The 19678-nt window shown below is 40.6% G+C and overlaps 1 protein-coding gene across 2 annotated transcripts in view; it reads right to left on the bottom strand.

The window, feature by feature from the left end:
- Positions 1-18434: 18434 nt before the first annotated feature.
- The window catches only part of LOC101357920 (integrin alpha-M), a 34679-nt gene continuing 33435 nt past the window's right edge, over positions 18435-19678 (bottom strand). For both annotated transcript variants that reach the window (XM_023741049.1, XM_012558471.2), the window contains exon 30: positions 18435-19558. In XM_023741049.1, coding sequence (XP_023596817.1) covers positions 19487-19558 — 72 coding nt within the window. In that variant the 3' untranslated portion in view covers positions 18435-19486. The remainder of the gene's footprint in view (positions 19559-19678) is intronic.

Raw genomic sequence — 19678 nt, 5'->3', positions numbered from 1 at the left:
AGTTTGATTATTGGCGCCTTTGAAGCTCTAACATCCTGCCACCAGGTAGTTAGGCCTATAACTAAGTATGTGTGCCCAGGAGTCCATTAAATTTTCCTGTATGGATTCAGCTCAGGTGTCCAGGCAGTCAGTCACCAAGTGTGTGGTGCAGGTTCTCACCTACAGTCTTAGAGAGGCATGGGTGATTGTTATAGGCACAGGTATCTGGCTGCAGTAGGGGGTCACACGCTGAACAAGGCAGGGGGCTGACGGCTGCCCCTGAGTGTCTGAAAGGAAAGCGTGTCCCTGTTCCCTAGAGTGAGTAGGTAGGTGAGTTTTGCAGCTGGACTATGAGCACCCTACTCTGTTGGCTGTAACGACTAAGGGGCACCGCTTATTCTTGGACCCCTGTAGCAGGTGGCTAGGTGGCGTAGGTGGAGCCGCCAGTCCTCAAGCCCCTGATGCGGATAGGTAAGGCACCTGCTTAAAGGGCAGAGCAGTGTCACAAATCTGCCACTTCACATCTGAAACTGTTGAAGTTAAACTTCAGATGTTTACCCTCTTGTACTGTGGTAGCGAGGGCTTACACTGTTGAGATGGGTCCACACGAGTCTATAGAGGGATGGAAAGCACTCAAAGTCTGTGGACCCCTTATGCCTGTGCCTAGGAAAAGGAGCTGTGCCAACCCTGAGTTCCTGGCTTAGGGGAGCCAGTAGATTATTTTTTCCCTGTTTGTTAATTTGTTCCCTCTCCAAGGCCACGAGAATGGGTCAGGGCACACTATGGGATCTACTTCCAGCCCAGGGGACTCACAGATGGCTGAAGCCAGCGGGACCCGGTGCAGAGCAGGAAGGGAGGAGGTAAATGAGAGAGAAGTATTTCCCAAATGGGTTTTTTTTTTTTTTAATCCCTGTTAAAGGCCACATGCATATACTTATCTTTAGGCACTTGGGTGCTGCTTTTCACTGGTTCAGAGTGTCCAAGTAGAATTTCTGCTGCCAGCTCTCTCTCGATGTGTAAAGTGCCTCCTGAGTGAGTAAGTGGAGCTGTATGCCCACTTCACTGTGCACCCTGAGCCAATCCGGGCTGAAGTGCTGTGGCTCCCGCTGGGTCAGGTCAGGCAACTCCTTGCTGCTTCCAAACTGTCTCTCTCTTCCCCCCTCACTCAGTCCAATTCTTCAACTTTGCCTTGTTCAGGACTCCTAGATATTCATATACTATCAAATCACTTGTTTTTTCTGGTCTTTGTTGTAAGAGGGACATGAGAAGCTATCTGACTACTCCGCCATCTTGGCCCCACCTCTACTGGAAGTTTTCATAAGGAACTTCAGATTAAAATGGTAAAAACCTCTTGAGGCCAGGAAGCCAAGCCAAGAATTTACCACTAGATCTCACCTATAGTACCCACAGATTTGGGTGAGTTCCTCTCTTCTCAAGGTTCCAAAATATCATAAAGTTTCTGGGCCTGCCAGGAAGTGACCTTCCTCATTCACCTGTAAGCCTTGGAATCTTATAAGTCAGGTATCAGGTTAGATTTGCTGCGAGAATTTTGTAATCATTGGCTTTATAAAGTCAATCTTAGTTTCTTTAAAATGTCTGGTCATACCTGATCTTTGAGCACCATTCTCATATATGGTGCCCCAGTCAAAGCCTGGTTATATAACCAAGATTTCCAGTTATGCTCTGTTAACAGGGAGAATAGATGCTTATTGAACTTATGCAAATAATTATATTGCCATAAAATTTAGAATACCCATTAAGAGTTTTCCAATTCTGGAGGGATCAGGCAGGGAGAAAAGATAAATGTTTCATTTCATTTGCATAGGCATCTATAAACTGAACTATCTATAATTTACAACAATTCAATAGACTATGTTTAGTGCATTAAATTGTTGTAAGTTATAGATTGTTTAGGAGAAAAGAGAAAGAGGTTTCTTATATTCATAAAATAGAACATCAAAACATCAGCAGTATTCCATACATATTAGTATTCCATATTATTAACCCAAATAATCCTTTAGTCCACTCAGTCCTATGTAATTAATTTCTGTTCCACTCAATCTTGGATTATCAGTCTTGTGAACCCATCAGCTTCTCCACAAGAGTTCTGGAAATCTTGATTCAGTCCAATGGTATAAGAAGTGTCATTTAGAAGTCCATGCCCAAATAACTGGAAGTCTTTCCATGGGTCTCTGATACAGTTCCTTTTTGTAGAAATACTCTGGTCTATGGTTTATTGCAAGCACTTTAAGGACATCATCACAGTAAAAACTATCTGTAGATGATAAGACTTAAAAATAGCCATGGTTAACTTATTACTAATAATTTTTAAAAGTGAAAGAGCTGATGAAAATTAATTTCTGTAGTATGCAAAACAAAGTTAATTTTTAAAAAAATTTTAGACAAAATATCTCTAAAAATAATGATTACCCCTATTTTCAAAGAAGAGTGGAGATTACATCTAATTTATGAAAATGGATGAGCATAATCCTTAGAAAAGAAATTTACATATAACATATAATAATCCGAGACATAATACAATATTAATATACAAAGATTATCAAGGTTCTAAACATCTGACTACTAATTTTAAAATGATGCAAATCCCCACTTGGAAACCAATGGCCTAGATGATGCTAGATTCAAATTAAAGAAATAAAGTTGTGACCAAGTTAACATTTTTGAAAATAACTGAAGTTATAACTGATAATACTATACTTCGGTTGTCTAATATGAGATGAAACAAAGATGCTGATAAATATAAACATATAATGGACAGTAAGAACATGGACAAATCTCTAGGAACTTCCCATATAGTATCCTATTTCTAAAATATGTATAATAATAACATTTCACCTATACAAACTTAACGTAGGGAAGGCTAAGCACCTCCTCTACTTTGGCAACTTTTCCCATGCAACTCATCAATAGAAACACATCAAATAAACAATTATTTCTAGCACTTACAAAGCAGGAACAATTCTTTTATGACTTTTCAGGGCCCCCTCTAGGAAGCCCCAAAAGACAAGCTTTTAGGTATTAAAAATACCATTTAAGATTAGGTTTTGGGAGGGCAAAATATTAAAAATTGTCAGGAAATTCGAACACTGAAGATCATAAAATTCTTTGATGGTTACCAGGGATGGGAGGGGGAAGGAGGGAGAATCACTAACTAGGTAGTAGATGCATGTTAATTTTGGTGAAGGGAAAGGCAATACAAAATATGGGGAAGTCAGCACAACGTGACCAAGGCAAAGGAAGACACTGAGAGGTATGCAAGAATAAAGGGCAACTGTTACCGAACACAGTGGGTTCGCCACTTGTACTCTTGTTAAGCATAACTAAGAGTCAAGCAGATTTAAAGTAAGGCATAGTTTATTTCTCACAGTGAGTAAGGAGACGAGGGGGGATCATCCCCAAAAGCACTGTCTCCCCGAACAAAAGGAAGTTTTGTACCACGTGGGAAAGGGGAAGTCATACTTACCCATTAACTTCATACATATTCAAAAAGGGGTTGGGGTAGGATTTGGCAGGGAAGTGGCTGACGGACTTCTTGCTTCTGAAATGGGCTCTGGTCAATGCTCAATGACATATGTCTGGTGATTTTGGTTCCTAGGCAATACTTATTATGGTATGAGGCCATCTGACGGTCAACTTGGTCTCTTAACAGGCATGCCCAGGACTCTAGTTCTAACTGGCTGATCTGAAAGACAGGCACAAGCGGACAGATTAAGAGGAAGCAAACAACATTTGCACCATTCTTCTAGAAAAAATCTTTAACCAACATAACTTGTTGTTTAAGGCCTTTTCTGTCCCTAGCAGTTCTCACAACTACAGTAAATACTATAGCATATACAATCCTACAACAACAGTAACAACAAACAATAATTTGAAAGTGGCTACACTGGTATATATATATACTAAATAAGTGTGGAAGGTCATACGGGAGTACACCCATACAAATACATAGGTATGGTTGTGGATATTTCTACATACATATTTATATGTGCTGCATGTATACTTGTATATGTAATAGAGCACATGGGGGCACAGTTACAGAAACTTTTAAGATATAACCAAACACCTTGCGGGGCTGAGTTACTGGGTTGAAGGCTAAGGACCATAGTCTCGTGGGACATCTAGGTCAACTGGCATAACATAGCTCATAAAGATCATGTTCTACATCCTACTGTGGTAAGTAGCATCTGAGGTTTTAAAAGCTTTTCAGTGACCATCTAAGATACAACTACTGGTCTCTTTCCATCTGGAGCAAAGGAGAGTGAACAAAATCAAAAGATTCAAGGAAGCAATTAGTCCAAAAGACTAATGGTCCCACATGAACCACAGCCTCCACTAGCCTGAAACCAAAAGAACTAAATGTTGCCTGGCTACTACTACCGACCACTCTGATCAGGAACACAATAGGAGGTCTCAGTTAGAGTGGAACAAAGATGTAGAACAAAATTCAAATTCATAAAAAGACAAGACTTATTGGTCTGATAGAGTCCAGAGGAACCACCAAGACTATAGCCCTAAGACACCCTTCTAACGTGGAACTGAAGCCACTCCCAGAGATCACCTTTCAGCCAAATAATAGACAGGCCTATAATAATAATAATAACAATAACACCCTTGAGAAATGTGCTCCTTAGAACAATTAAGTATACTAGACCAAAAGGGCAACATCTGTCCAAAAGCAAAGATGAGAAGGCTGGAAGGCACAGGGAAACCTGACAAATGGAAACAAGGAACCCAGGGTGGAAATGGGGTGGGGAAAGTGCTGACACGTTGCAGAGATTGTAATCAAAGTCACAGAAAAATTTGTGTATGAACTATTGAATGGGAAACTAATTTACTATAGAAACTTTCACCTAAAGCACAATAAAATGTTCAAAAGAAAGAGATCATAAGTGCCTAGGAAACTAAACTTGGCTCCGTTTGAAAATAACAATAAGACATGTAAAAGTAAGTATAAAATATAACATAGTTGTAAATAATCTTAATTCTTTCATAGGTGAAGTTCATTTTTTTTTAATAATCGAGAACATAATAAAGTTAACATAAAGCATAGAAAATTATTCTGGTAAGACACAATCTTTTGCTATCTAGGCAGATTACACAGAAAAAAAATAACTTTTCATATGGTTGGTGAAGACAATAAACAGTAAACCAAAGAAACAAGATCATCAGCATTGAGCAAACTTTGCTAATATTTAACACATTTCGTAGATTTTCGGACTCAGTATTATAAACTAAGGCAAATAAAATTTATTTCTAAGTTTTGTCCTTAATTATGCTCTTTGATATTCTGACACAAACTGGCACTTTATTTTAGGACCGATCTCAAGGAGTCTGTGAGGTCAGAACTAATTTCATAATATTATTAACGTGTTACTAACAGGCAAAGCATTCATTGTTGCTATCTTCAAATGATTCAGTAAATGAGCATTTTAGTTAAACATTTCTCAATTTCAATTTCTTATCCCTCCTGCCCCAATGCACACACAAAATCTTTAAGGTCCTCAATAAGTTGAAGAGTGCAAAGACATTTGGAGACAAAATAAAGAAACATACAAAACTCTGAGAGCCATTACTTTAAGAAAAGCTACTCCTTTTCCTTGAGAAAGAGAAATGTATGCGTGGTTGTATTTCTCTGACACTATTTCTCCTAAGTATGTTCTCAACTGCTAACATACAACTTTTAAGAAAATAATCTCGTTTTATTTCACAAAGAAAACTGAGGAAGTGGATAAGTATGAACTAGATGTCCCACATCAGCTTTTTTCATGGAAAACCTGGTGGTGTGGTGGTTAAGTGCTACAGCTGCTAACCAAAAGGTTGGCAGTTCAAATCCACCAGGCTGTCCTTGGAAATTCTATGGGGTAGTTCTACTCTGTCCTAGAGGGTCGCTATGAGTCGGAATCGACTCGATGGCAACAGGTTTGATTTGGTTTTTTGGTTAGTAAGGCTCATAAATTCACATAACACAATTTTCCATAGTCACACATATCCCTTATAGTACAACTCATCAAAGTAGCAAAAATAAACACATTCATTAACAGACCCAAACTTATAGCCTCTCTGTAACATATAAATATAGGAAGCAAAAGCGTATAAACTTAAAATTATGCTTAGTAATCAACGTTTCAGTATGAATAAGGAAGACCGAAGAAGAATTGACGCTTTTGAACTACAGTGTTGGTGAAGAATATTGAATATACCACGGACTGCCAGAAGAACAAACAAATCCGTCTTGGAAGAATTACAGCCAGAATGCTCCTTAGAAGCAAGGATGACAAGTCTTTGTCTCATAAACTTTGGACATGTTGTCAGGAGGTACCAGTCCCTGGAGAAGGACATCATCCTTGGTAGAATAGAGGGTCAGTGAAAGAAAGGAACACCCTCAATGAGATGGATTGACCTAGTGACTGCAATAATGGGCTCAAGCATGGCAATGATTGTGAGGATGGCACAGGACCAGGCAGTATTTCTTTCCTTTGTACATAGGGTTGCTATGAGTTGGAACCAACTCAATGGCACCTAACAACAACAAAGATATTGGAAATTATCTTCAAGCTTATTTATAATAATTATTGTTGAAATAAAGTTTTTCAGAGTTATGATACAATTTGGTTAAGCACAAATTACGGAAGAGGCTGCATAGGTCCTGCTCACTATTATTATTCCCCATTGCTAACCTCCACATTGTCTCATGATCTTTCTTTCCTTCCTTTTCTAGTCTTTATAAAGAGTTTAAGGTTAACCAATGTTCCTCCTTGGAGGGTGGAAAACAAGTGATAATAATCTAGGAATGAAAAACTGAACAAAGTGCCCGAAACCAGGATGGTATCAGGCAACCTTCAGGAATGCCAGTAAAAAGGTCAACTTGTCTGGGATGTGACCACCATGACCACCTCAAGGAGGAACTAACATTCCAGAAATTCTTAAGACTCATGATCCTATCCCTATAAAACCTCCAACCAGCCTCCAGTTCAAGGAGGCAGGTTTTTGGAGGAATCTATTACCCTCTGTCTCCTGTATATCAATATACAATAAAACTCTTGCTTCTCACCTCTCCCCATTTCAGAATTGGCTATTGTGGCAGGTGCCTCCAATCCATGCAATTGAAGTAACAATTATATATTTGTCATAATCCAAAATATTTAGTAGAAGTAATGCTAGTTTGTTCTATCAGTAAACTTGTATAAGTTAAGAAAAGCATATTCAAGTAGAATAAAAATGTACACTTATATTATACTTAACAATGGTAACTCAAAGAAAACAACTTTTAATTAAACCAAAATTATTTAACTTGTCTAGTTTTTAAAGGCTCTATCTAAAGTATGTGAACTTCAATTTTTAATTGGTTTAGTTTTTATAATACCTCTTTTTTAACATAGGAAATATTTGAGGTTTAATTTCCTTAATTTTAGGAATATTCCATTTATAAAAGTGCTTATTTATCTCTAAACTAATCAAAATAAAAGTTCTTTGAAGGGATGGTTTAATCTTATTTGGTAATACCATATGGAGGTAGGAAAATACTACAGATAGAAATAGAAATAGATGTACCCTTATCTTTCAGCGTGCTTTAAAGAATCGTTTAGAGAAGTAATTTTTAGAATAATTTTGTCTTTTTGAGGCTTCATTATGCCAATCAAAATAAACAATCCATCCTTTTTCCAGTGCACTTTTCAATGAACCAATGTATAATAAAAAGTTTCTCAAAGTGGTCACTGAATGTGCAAATCATTCTTAACAAAAGCATACAATTTAGAAAGATCAGCACAAGAATTAGGAACGAAAGAACACATAGTGTCTCAGTTGCCTAGTGCTGCTATAACAGAGATACCACAAGTGGATGGCTTTAACAAACAGAAATTTATTTTCTCACAGTTTAGGAGGCTAGAAGTCTGAACTCAGGGTGCTGGCTCCAGGGGAAGGCTTTCTCTCTCTGTTGGCTCTGGAGGAAGGTCTTTGTCTCTTTGAGCTTCTGCTCCTGAGTGATCTTCATGTAGCTTGACATCTCTCTTCCCCCATCTCTGCTTCTCACTTGCTTATTTTAGCTCTTTACATCTCAAAAGGGATTCTCAAGATACACCTTACACTAATCCTGCCTCATTAACATAACAAACACAACCCATTCCCAAATGGGATTGTAACCACAGGCATAGAGGTTAGGATTTACAACACATATTTTGGGGGGACACAATTCAATTCATAACACATAGGAAGCAGATTTTCCTGAAAGAGAAGAGGACTGAGACTTAAAACGACCCCAGGATTGCTGGCAGTCAGGCCCCAAACCTGACAACAGGCAGAAAAACCAGATAGTATGGTCTCTCTGGTTCAAAGCTCTCAGGACAAAAAGAAGACAGAAAGAGAATCTCATCCATTCTTATAAGTGACTCACAGCAAAATTTGCCCAAGTGGACACCATTTTTGGTGAGAACCACAAACTCACCAGTCTGTGCAGCCAGCTGGAACACAGGCACATGGGTCATGTAAGCCTGTGTTCTGCCCTATGATTTTCCTTTTTTATGACAATCAACAACACAACGCTCTTAAATAGCGCAACACAAAACAAGGCAAATAGAAGCCCAGTTTCCTAAAGTAGCTACTGCAACTCCAAATTTTCTTTGGTAAGGTTGACTCATCTCTACAGAATGAAAAAACAGGTTCTAAGTCCGTAATTTTATTAACTTGCTAGAGTATCAGATGGAGGGATCCCAGAACCTTTGACTCAGTTGAACCCGTTTTAAAAACTACCTGAGGCCTCTGTTGAGCCCAGTCCAACTTCTTTTATCAAACTCATCCCAGTTTTCCTCTGGACTTGATTTAGGAAATAATATTGGAGTTATTATTCCCTGTACTTGAGCACAGAGAATGTGACCCAGGTGGAGCTGGTCTCACAAGGACTCACAAGGACACATCAACTGAGCCCTGAGGTATAAAGACAATAGCTAAGATCATCGTGGAAAATGTCTTTTAGGGAAACTTTCACATAAAACCAATCTAACAGAACACGAAAGACTTTCTACTCTTAACTTTTTCTATTAGCATTTAGTGAATAGAAACTTTGTTGGACCAGTGAAGACCCTCCTGAGTGTCATTACTGAAACTTGTACCAATGATTGTTAAGAAAGACATTTCAAAATGTAGGATCACAATTTCTAGCCAATCTGTGAAAAGGTGAAGCTTTCAATGGTTTTGCCTATTTGTAATGTTAATATATACTGATTGCTCTGTAACTGTTCCTTGGACTCGGGCAGACATGGCTGTGGCAGCATGCTTGTCCATTTTCCCATTCTTGCCTGTTCTGTAATAGTCTTTGGACTGGGCAGACATGGCTGTGGCAGCATGCTTGTCTGTTTTCCTATTCTTGCCTATTCTGTAAAATTCTTTGGACTCGGACAGACATGGCTCTGGCAGCATAGTTGTCCTTTTCCCACTTTTGTCCTTTTGAATATATACCAAATAAAACTTGCTTTTGCTTTACTAAACTTTATGATGTTCTTCCCCTACAACAGACCCCATCCAAAAAACGTATACAAATAATGCAAGTGGGAACAAATAATGAAATATGGGCACTAAACAAAAGTTCCCCCTAGTGGGGGGAAAAAAAAAGAGCAGATGAGAACCCAGTTCCCCGAGGTGGCTACTCAAAATTCAAGTAATCCTTGGTATAGTCAACCCACTTCTAAGAAACACGTGGCTCTGAAGTGAGAACAGAAGGAGCCCATGTTTAGAATCCCCAAGACAACAATATCTAAACTGAAGTCTCCATAAAATGGCTGCCTGAAGGCACAATGAGTCATGCACTTAACTCCAAACAGATAGAGTAAAAGGGTGACTTACCATGGAAAAGATGTCCAAAACTGCTCAGATATAAACCCAGAGAATATGACACAAAAGGAGTGTAACTCTAACCCAGGAGGACTCACCAAGTCTCTTGGTTGTGGTGAGGGAACAACTGGGCCCAAAGGTCCCTCATCTGTACAGTGACTTGATCTCTCACCAGCAGCGAGGGCTCCTTGGTGGTCTTTTCTGGTTCCCACTTCTGACACCAAAAATTGTTTAAAAATAATCAAAACTCAAAGAAATTAAATGCAGGGAGATCATTTTATTTCTAAAAACTAGTGGCTCAAGGTAGGCTAGTTACAATTGTTAAAAAAAAAAAAAAAAGTAAGCCTTTGAATTAGTTCAATAATAACTCAATGTTTGGTTGCTCTGTGATTTAAAAAAACAATTTGCGTACTGCAAGAAGGGAAAAGAAGATGCTCCAGAGGATTGGATATTTCACAGAAGCTTAAATATTTTTTGTTTAATGAATACAAGTAAAGGAAAGCAACTCTTTTCCCAGTGTAAGTTTCACTTCCTGCCATCTCCATGACTACTTAAATTGTGCTAAGTATGCATCCCATGGGAGACAGTTTCTCCTAGTGACTTTTAACTCACTGTATCATCAATCAGAAAATGCAGGCTTACCAAATTAATCTTGTAGCTAGAGGGGAAGGAGTGCTGTTTCTGGTTATGCACCTTATTTACAAGATGGCTATGCTGTTTGCACATGAATAAAGACACTTCTTGGCAAAAGGATGGCCAGATCAGCTGCAAAGCCACCCTCCTCTTAACCACTTTCTCTTTTCTCATGCACTCCATCATGTATACCCCTCTGGTTTAACGTATATAAGTCCTAAGTCTCTTTGTCCCTTTGTCTTTTGCCTGTTTGCATCACGGGGCGTGCTTAGAGGAGGTTTGCTTGTCAACTTACCCTAGGATGAAGGTCTGAGGAAGATCATCCCCTTGACAATCTTACCCAATTCTCTTCCTCCTAATTACCATGTAAGTAATAAAGCTTGTGTTCTTAGCACTGGGTAATGTAAATTATTTGCTGAAAGCTACAGCCCTGCACAAGTTAATTTTTCATCTCAACACAAGTTACTGAGTTAGCATTAGAAAGTAAGTACTGAAAATTTGACCCTTGATGTATTTGTAGCTATGAGACCTCTTGAAAAAAAGCACACAGTCTTTTTCATTAAATCGCAAGGTAGTGGGTTTGTTATTGACTGCTTCCTTCAAGCTGAATAAGTTAACAATGCTGCAAAGTTAATTAGCAGTTTGGGGTGAAAAACAAGCCAACAAATCTGCAAGCAAGATCAGCTTGGGGTCAGGTATTTTTAGGTTCTTGGATAAGAGAAAACCTCTTGAAATCAAAATAAAATGTCTATTTTTCATTTATTTTTTTCACAGCCTCTTATGTGTTTCCTATACTGTCTTAGGGTCTGGGGATGCAATGCGATCTCCTGTTCTCAGGGAACATACAGGCCCCAGGGGAAGAAATGCAGTTACAATGGCAGTATATAAAAGGTGAAGCTTCCCTAGGCTTGAGATCCAGGAGAATCTTGAGGAAGTGACGCTTACGCTGAAACAAGAATCAGGAGAAGGAAGACAGGAAGTGAGCTCCAGGCAGAGCGCAGAGCATGAGCAAAGGTTGGGAGGTGTGAGGGAGAGTGGTTAGGGGCAACAACATCCTGATCTGTCCCTGACAAGCCATGTTTAAGCCTACTGTCCCAGGATGATTATTCATTGCACCTCTATAAGACAAAAGAACTCAATTTGACCTTTGTCTTTGATTCTGAGAGATAACCCTTGGAATTTCCTGAGTAATCGAAGTGCCTTTGTTATCTAAAATGTCCTGACAACATTTGAGGATTTTTGCAAATGAGTGTGGGGCTGGCCAGGCCACAAAGACCACCTGGTCAGGAAGGGTGCATGATTTAATCCATCATGCATATTTAATGAGGCCCCAATCATGACTGCAGTAAGGTCTCAATCATGGCTATGCATCAAAGCCTGAAGGCTCTGGACGCAGGAGTTCCAAGAGCTTCCTTGTTCGTAAAAGACATCAATACACCTGGGAGAGTAGCATGCCCTTTTTGGGACATGGAAGCTTCACCTTGGAAACCCTCTCAGACCTCTTCTTTATGCTGATCCTGATTTGTATCCTTTTGCTATACTAGTAATCGTAAGTACTGTGTTTTCTGTGAGTTCTGTGAGTGGTTCCAGCTAATGATCTAACACAAAAGAGTAGTGGGAGTCAGCAGGTGAAAGTGAGGGAGCCCAGGGGAGGCCCTTGAGCTTGTGCCTGGCACCCTGAAGGGGTGATGAGAAAGCCCCAAGTTTGTGGCCAGTAAGTCAGAAGTAAAAGTATCATGAGAACTCCTGAACTTGCATCTGGCATCTGCCTATTTGGTAGTCGGAAAGGCAGTGTCCTTTTAACTTGTGATCTCTGGCCTAGCTCTGAGTGGCTAAGGTTAGAGAAGAAGTATCACAAGGGTGGCTGGTGTCAGAACTGAACAGGGAAATGGAAAGTGGAGACTTGTTATATCCCCATAGTTGGCAACAGTATAGTAGGATTCTGAGATTTCCACACAACGCAGTTGGTGTGTGAAGATTGACTTATTATCCTCCTCACATCCCCTTTTCACTTCCAGAAAAGCTGTGGTTAGACCCCTTAAGTATGGTGTGTCCAAAAAATATGAGGCTGAAAGGGAAACGGCAGAAACAGGAGGTGAGCTGCAGTGATAGGCAGGAGCCAGATCATGCAGGACCTCAAAGGTCACCTTAAATTCAACTGACCCCTGACCTCAGAGACAGGAATGCAATAGAGAGTGGTAGGGAGTGAAATGGAACTCTATGTCTGGCCTAACAAGGAAGCCTATGCTCAGTGGTAGCCTCATGTTGCCAAACGTTCCAATTTTTGAAGAAAAGCTAGAAATCTGGATTTCTCTCAGAAATCTCCCAAATTTAAAATCAAAAACAAACAATTGGCACACCCGTATTCACTGCAGCATTATTCACAATAGCAAAAAGATGGGAACAACCTAAGTGCCCATCAACAGATGAATGGATAAACTAATTATGGTATATTCACACAATGGAACACTATGCAACAATAAAGAACAAAGAAGAATCTGCGAAACATCTCACAACATGAATGAATCTGGAGGGCATTATGCTGAGTGAAACAAGTCAATCACAAAAGGACAAATACTGTATGAGACCACTATTATAAAAACTCATGAAAAGGTTTACACACAGAAAGAAATAATCTTTGATGGTTAAGAGAGACGAGGGTGTGGGAAGGAAAAAAACACTAACTAGAGAATAAATAAGTGGTAACTTTGGTAAAGGGTAAGACAGTACACTATACGGGAGAAGTCAGCACAACTTGACCAAGGCGAAGTTATAGAAGCTTCATACACACATCCAAACTCTGCGAGGGTCCCAATCACTGGGCTGAGGGCTGGGGACCATGGTCTCGGGGAACATCTAGCTCAATTGGCATAACATAGTTTATAAAGAAAGCATTCTACATCCTACTTTGGTGAGTAGCATCTGGGATCTTAAAAGCCTGTGAGCGGCCATCTAAAATACTCCACTGTTCCCACCTCATCTGGAGCAAAGGAGAATGAAGAAAACCAAAGACACAAGGGAAAGATTAGTCCAAAGAATTAACGGACCACAACTACCACAGCCCCACCAGACTGAGTCCAGCACAACTAGATGGTGCAGCTACCACCAACTGCTCTGACAGAGATCACAATAGAGGGTCCCAGACAGAGCTGGAGAAAAATGTAGAACAAAATTGAAACTCACAAAAAAGGATCAGACTTACTGGTCTGACAGACACTGGAGAAACCCCAAGAGTATGGGCCCCGGACACCCTTTTAACTCAATACTGAGGTCACTTCTGAGTTTCACCCTCAGCCAAAGATTAGACAGACCCATAAAACACACAATAATACATGTAGCTCAACCATGTATAAGAGACTAAATGGGCACACCAGTCTAGGGGCAAGGTCAAGAAGGCAGGAGGGGACAGGAAAGGTGGACGAATGGAAATGGGGAACGCAAGGTTGAGGACAGTGTTGACACTTCGTGGGGTTGACAACTAATGTCACAAAACAATGTGTGTATTAATTGTTTAATGAGGAATTAATTTGCTCTATAAATCCTCATCTAAAGCACAATAAAAAAAAAAATCAAAACTGTGTGGACCACATAAAACTCAATTGAGAGCTGGATTGACTCAAGGGTTACCAGTTTAAAATCTTTTCTAAACTGTAAGTGATTGAAAGCCAAGGATTTCAAAAACAAAGCCTTCTAGCTTTCCCCTGGGAAGAGAAATCCACACCATCAGGAAGTAAATCTCTGGATAATCTCTTAAAAGAAGGAGAGGAAAATACCTTTCTAGTACTATTATGGATTGAATTGAAATGTGCCCCCCCTCAAATATCTACTGAAATCCTGACCATGTGCAGTTATGATTTAATCATGTGATTAAATCAGTTGGCCTTACGCAGAGTAGATTACCTTCCATAATGCAAGTTAATGTAATGTAATCAATTGATCAGTCAGTTGAGGTCATACTAGTGTACGGTGGATCCTAAACTTAATCATTTCTGAGTAACAAAGAGATCAGATTAAACACAGAAGCACACACATATTGGGGAAGACAGATGCTATGTGAAGATCATCTACAAGCCAAGTAACAAAGGAACGCTGAGACTAGTAACAAGGAAGGAATCGAAACAGCCCAGACCATAATTTGGACTTTTAGCCTCCAGAACTGTGAGAAAATAAATTTATGTTCTTTAATCAACCATTTGTGGTATTTCTGTTATAGCAGCACTAGGAAACTAAGACAAGTATCTTTCCCATGAGTCCACCAGGGAACGAAGTAACAGTTAATTTCTCCATCAGGCTATTCTGACACCAGGAGGGGTGGGATGAAGGGGTAGGACCCTCCTTGTGGTGCTTTCAGAGGTTGAGATAAATCCTTGGAGACTAAACTAAGTGAGCTCATCAGAAAGGTCCTACAGATGAAGGAAATGTAACTGAAGCCTGTGCTCACCTACTTTCAGTTTCGGAGCAGAGGGAACAAGAAAAAGTTGACCACCCCAAGGATGAATGGAGTCCCTCCATTTTGGGTGCCTGGCTATATCATGAGTGGTGATTAAGAAGGAGGGGATTGAAATGCAAGGAATAGGGGCAAAGATGTCATTTTGAGGACTAAGGTGCACCTGACCCAAGCCATAGTATTTTTAAGTGTCTCATATGCAAGTGAAAGCTGGACAATGAATAAGGAAAATGGAAGAAGAGTTGATGCATTTGAATTATGGTGTTGGTGAAGAATGGTACAGATCCTATGGACTGCCAGAAGAACAAACAAAATCTGTCTTGGTACAGCCAGAATGCTCCTTAGAAGTAAGGTTGTATGATTCAGAATAAAAGATATTTTGTGTAAAAAAAAAAAAAAATGAAAGAAACCTTCAGACTTTACTACAAATTCAATTTCTTGGGCCAAGTAGGAAAACAGAGCCTTTGGGTAGCATGGGCAGCTGCTATAATGGAGGCTCAGAATTACAACATCTTAAACAAGACAGATGTTCGTTTCTTTCTCCAGTATCAGTATGAAGATGTGCTAACATGGCAGTTCTACAGAAAGAGGATCCAGGGTCTTTCTCTCTCACCCTGTCATCCTTAGGTGTTACCCTCGTCTGCAAGGTGCAAAATGGCACACCACCACGTTCATTCTCCAGTCAGTGGGAAGGAGGTAACGGGAAAGGGAAGGCACTTCTCTCAAAGGACCTGACTCTAAAGTTGCTCACTCACTTCTAGTCACATCCCGTTGGCCAGAACCTAGTCGTGTGGCCATTCCTACCTGCAAAGGAGACTGGGAAATGTAATGTTTAACTGGGTAGCTATATTAGTTACTTATTACTGATAACAAATTACTTCAAAATACAGTGGATTGAAGTATCAACAATTTATTATTTCTCACATTTCTGTGAGGTGACAATTTGGGCAGTTCTTCTGCTGGACTTGCCTGTGGCTGACATAACTGAATGGCTTGACTAGGCAGGGAGACCCACAATAGCTTTAAGCATGTGTTAGGCAGTTGTGCTGGTTATCAGTCGGGTGTGTCACCTGTCTCCTCCAAGAGGTCACACGTTCTCCACTAGCCTAGATGGCTCACTGCATGGTGGTCTCAGGGTTCCAGGAGGGCAAGAGCAGAAGCTGCAATGCATTTTAAGGTCTAAGCTCCAAAACTCATACAACATCACTTCTGCCACATTCTATTGGTCAAAGTCACAAGACCAGCCCTAATTCAAGGGAGTAGAGAAACGGGCGCCACCGCTCGATAAGAGGAGCAGCAATGTCACATTGCAAAGGGGCAGGACATAGGGAGGCACAATTCTTTGGGGGTCTTTATTATAACAATCTACCACAGTGGCCCAGATAAAAATTATATTACTAAATAATAAAAAGAGGATGGATACTGAAGGGATAAAGACCTTTTTTTTTCCTGAAGTGAGGGACCCCAGAACATAAAGACAAGTGTAGACTTTCCTGGGTTTAGCTGCTTATCGTCAGAGATTTATGGCCCTACTTATTAGTAACTCTGTGGCTATGCTAGGGTAATTTGTTACTTGAAATGATTTACTTTTCTAATCCATCATAAAACTCCTATCTGGCTGAATTCAACACAGACTTCCAATTCAAGGATACAGATGTGGACTCTGAGCCTGCAAGGCAGGTGACTATGGGTACAAAGGTTGTCTCCCTTCCTAGTTCAACTAAGGACATCTGAAGATACTGACAACTTTTACCTTTCAAGTTAAGGAAGAGGAAATGTTTTTTTGTTCATATAAAACTCTAGAAAAGATAAGTCTAATCTCTAGTAACAGAAAGCAGGTCAGTGGTTCCTTGGAGCTGGGGATGAGGGGCAATGAGGATTGACTGGAACGGAGAACAAGGAAAATTTTAGAGTGGCAGAAAAGTTCTATATCCTCATTGATTGTGGTTACTTGGGTACCTAAACTGATCAAGACCCATCAAAATGTACACTTAAAGTGGGTACGTTTTGGGGGAAATGGGTACATATTGAGTAAATTTTACTTCAATAAAGTTGATTTAAAAAAACATTTTATTTTTAAGTCAGGAGAGGAAATTGTGTAGAACTGTGTAAAGGTGATCATGTGTTTGGCACCCCCAAGGACGCAAAGGGCTATTGTCTCATTAGACACCCTTCAATGGTATCTTACAGAACACTGAATAAAAATGAAACTTCTCGCTCTGGCTTACAAAGCTCATATGCCCAAGCTCCTGCCGTTCTTCCAGCCTCACCCTGTGCCCTCTGCCCCTACTTGAGTCAGGAGTTGCCTCCCCTAGGGAGCCTTTCCTTCCCAAGTAGGGTTAAGCCCTCTGCTTCTTCCATCGTATTTGGAACAGGCCATCTAAGCCATGCTTTTTTTTTGTATTTGGATGAAATTGACTTTTTTTTTTTTTTCCAAAAAAATGTCTCGTGTCGGCAATTTCATATGGTTCAACCTAATATTATAACAGCTAAATAAGAGCCACTCTGTCCCCGCATGTCCTTCATACCTGCTGCCATTCTCTAAGGCTATCAGGACGGTAAGAGAAAAGCTCTGCAGCCAGACAGAGATGAGTTTACATCCCAGCTCCAGCCCCTTCTTATCTGTATGACCTCAGGCAATTTGCATGACCTCAGGCAATTGGTACGACCTATTGATATGGCCTCAGTTTCCTGATATATGAAATTCAGATAACAGTTAAAAACAAGTCATTCACTTAGCAGGAATGGCGTGAGAATTAGGATGCATTGGCAATGGTAGAGGGACAAGCACTCACACGCACTGCCAAACCAACACCCATTGCGTGGAGTCAATTCTGACTCATAGCAACCCCATAGGATTTCCAAGGCTGTAAATCTTTATGGAGGCAGATTGCCACATCCTTCTCCCACAGAGCAGCTGGGGGGTTGGAACTGCCAACTTTTTGGTTAGCAGTCAACTGCACTGTTGGTATGAGGTAAATAGTACTCCATCTAAAGATGGAGGGCTACCCGGACATAGCTGTCAAAACTTTACATGCACATACCCTTTGTAGCAGATATTACTGGTGCCCCGTCCATATCCCCATGGGCCTTGCCAGGGGCTGTGCTCACCTGTCAGACTGCCAGTATCTCTTTCTGTGGCCACCGGAGCCTGCTCTGCCCACACCCAAGGCAGTCCAGAAGTGCCGGGAAATTAAAGCCCTCGAGCAGCCCTCAGTCTATAACGGTGGAATTGGTATACAAATACTTCAGCTCCTTCTCCCCGGTGGGATAACACTGAGAGGCATGTTCTATATTGTTCCTAGAGCTCTCCAGTAAGATTTAAGCTCTGGAGCCCCACAGTGGTGACTATGTTGATAACACACCCTTTATTGGCTATCTTTCCTTCTCCAGCTCATTTCCCCTTCTTCACGGGCATTTCCTGGAACCACCTCTTAAATAAACTCCTTTCACTCAAATTCTTGTCTCAGAGCTTGCTTCTGGAGGAACCCAAACTGCTAGGAATATATTCTATAAATTATCCTGACACATATATAAAAATCACATATATTCAATTTATTATTTCAGCATTATTGTAATAGCAAGAGATTGGAAATAATACATCAAAAAGGAGACTGATTAAATATGTTATGAGACACACACACCAAGAAATACTATGCAGCTGTACAAAATAATTAAAAGTCAATTTATGTCTTGATATAAAGCAATGTCTGAGTTATATTAAAGAAAAAGCAAAGTGAAGAACTGCATAAATAATACTGCCATTTGTGTGAAAACGCTTAGGTGTGGGCCTGTGCATGAACCTGTGTGTATGTATGTTGCATAGGCTTAGAATCTTTCTGAAGGAGACCCAAAAATACATAACATTGGCTGCCTGTAAGGAAGGGGCTTGAATGGTGTGGAGGTGGGGGTGGGGGAGAGGATTTTCACCATATACTCTTGCACTTCTTTTGATTTTTATACATAGACAGGTTTATCAATACAAAAAAAATAGAAGTAACATTAAAATAACAAATGAAAGAATAGATAAAGGGAGGTCTATCATTGCTCATTTGACATGTTTATTGAGCCCATCAGCTGGAGTGTGCGATGGGCTGGGACAGGCTCATGCTGGCTGACCAGCACCTGGCTCCACCAGTGGCTTCTCCACGGCAGCTCAGTCCCAGCAGCACAGGCCCCTGCAGGACTGTGCACTCGCCCATGAAGGAAGTTTTCACTTAAGAGAGGATCTGTTGTGCTTCTCTTTATTTTTACCCACAAGAGCTGCCATCACTTCCATCCTGGAAGGCCCAACAGTGTCTTCACCCACACAGACAAGGAAGCCCAAGCAATTCTCTTCAGCCAGAGAGGTTGTGCTGAAGGCATTTGCCTCTATGCAATAGACATCTGAGTCATACACCCTCACACACATTTGCACACATACACACACACACTAATGGAAACTCAAGCAGGTCTTTTCTGGGTTAGACGTCACAACTCCAATCTCCTAATGGATATGTCTGTCCAGCAGCCTGGGGGCCTGCACGATGGCCTGACCAAAGATCTGCTCCTTGCAGAAGTTGCTCAGTAGGGAAGGAGCCGTTACTGGGGTGGGGCCGCTTGAGGAGCAGCTTCACTCATCATGTCCTTGTACTGCCGTTTGAAGAAGCCAAGCTGTAGGGACAGAGATGAGGTGTTTCAGGGACAGAGGAATTAGGGCCACAGAAGCCCGGGGAGTGAGTGCAAATTGTGCAATCCAGGAGGGGAACCAGAGGGACCAAGAGACAAAGAATG

Source organism: Trichechus manatus, unplaced genomic scaffold, assembly GCF_000243295.1.
Source record: "Trichechus manatus latirostris isolate Lorelei unplaced genomic scaffold, TriManLat1.0 scaffold00170, whole genome shotgun sequence".
In the NCBI taxonomy this organism is placed as follows: Eukaryota; Metazoa; Chordata; class Mammalia; order Sirenia; family Trichechidae; genus Trichechus; species Trichechus manatus.
Note: the sequence above shows the minus strand (reverse complement) of the source record. Positions and strands in the feature narration are given on the sequence as shown.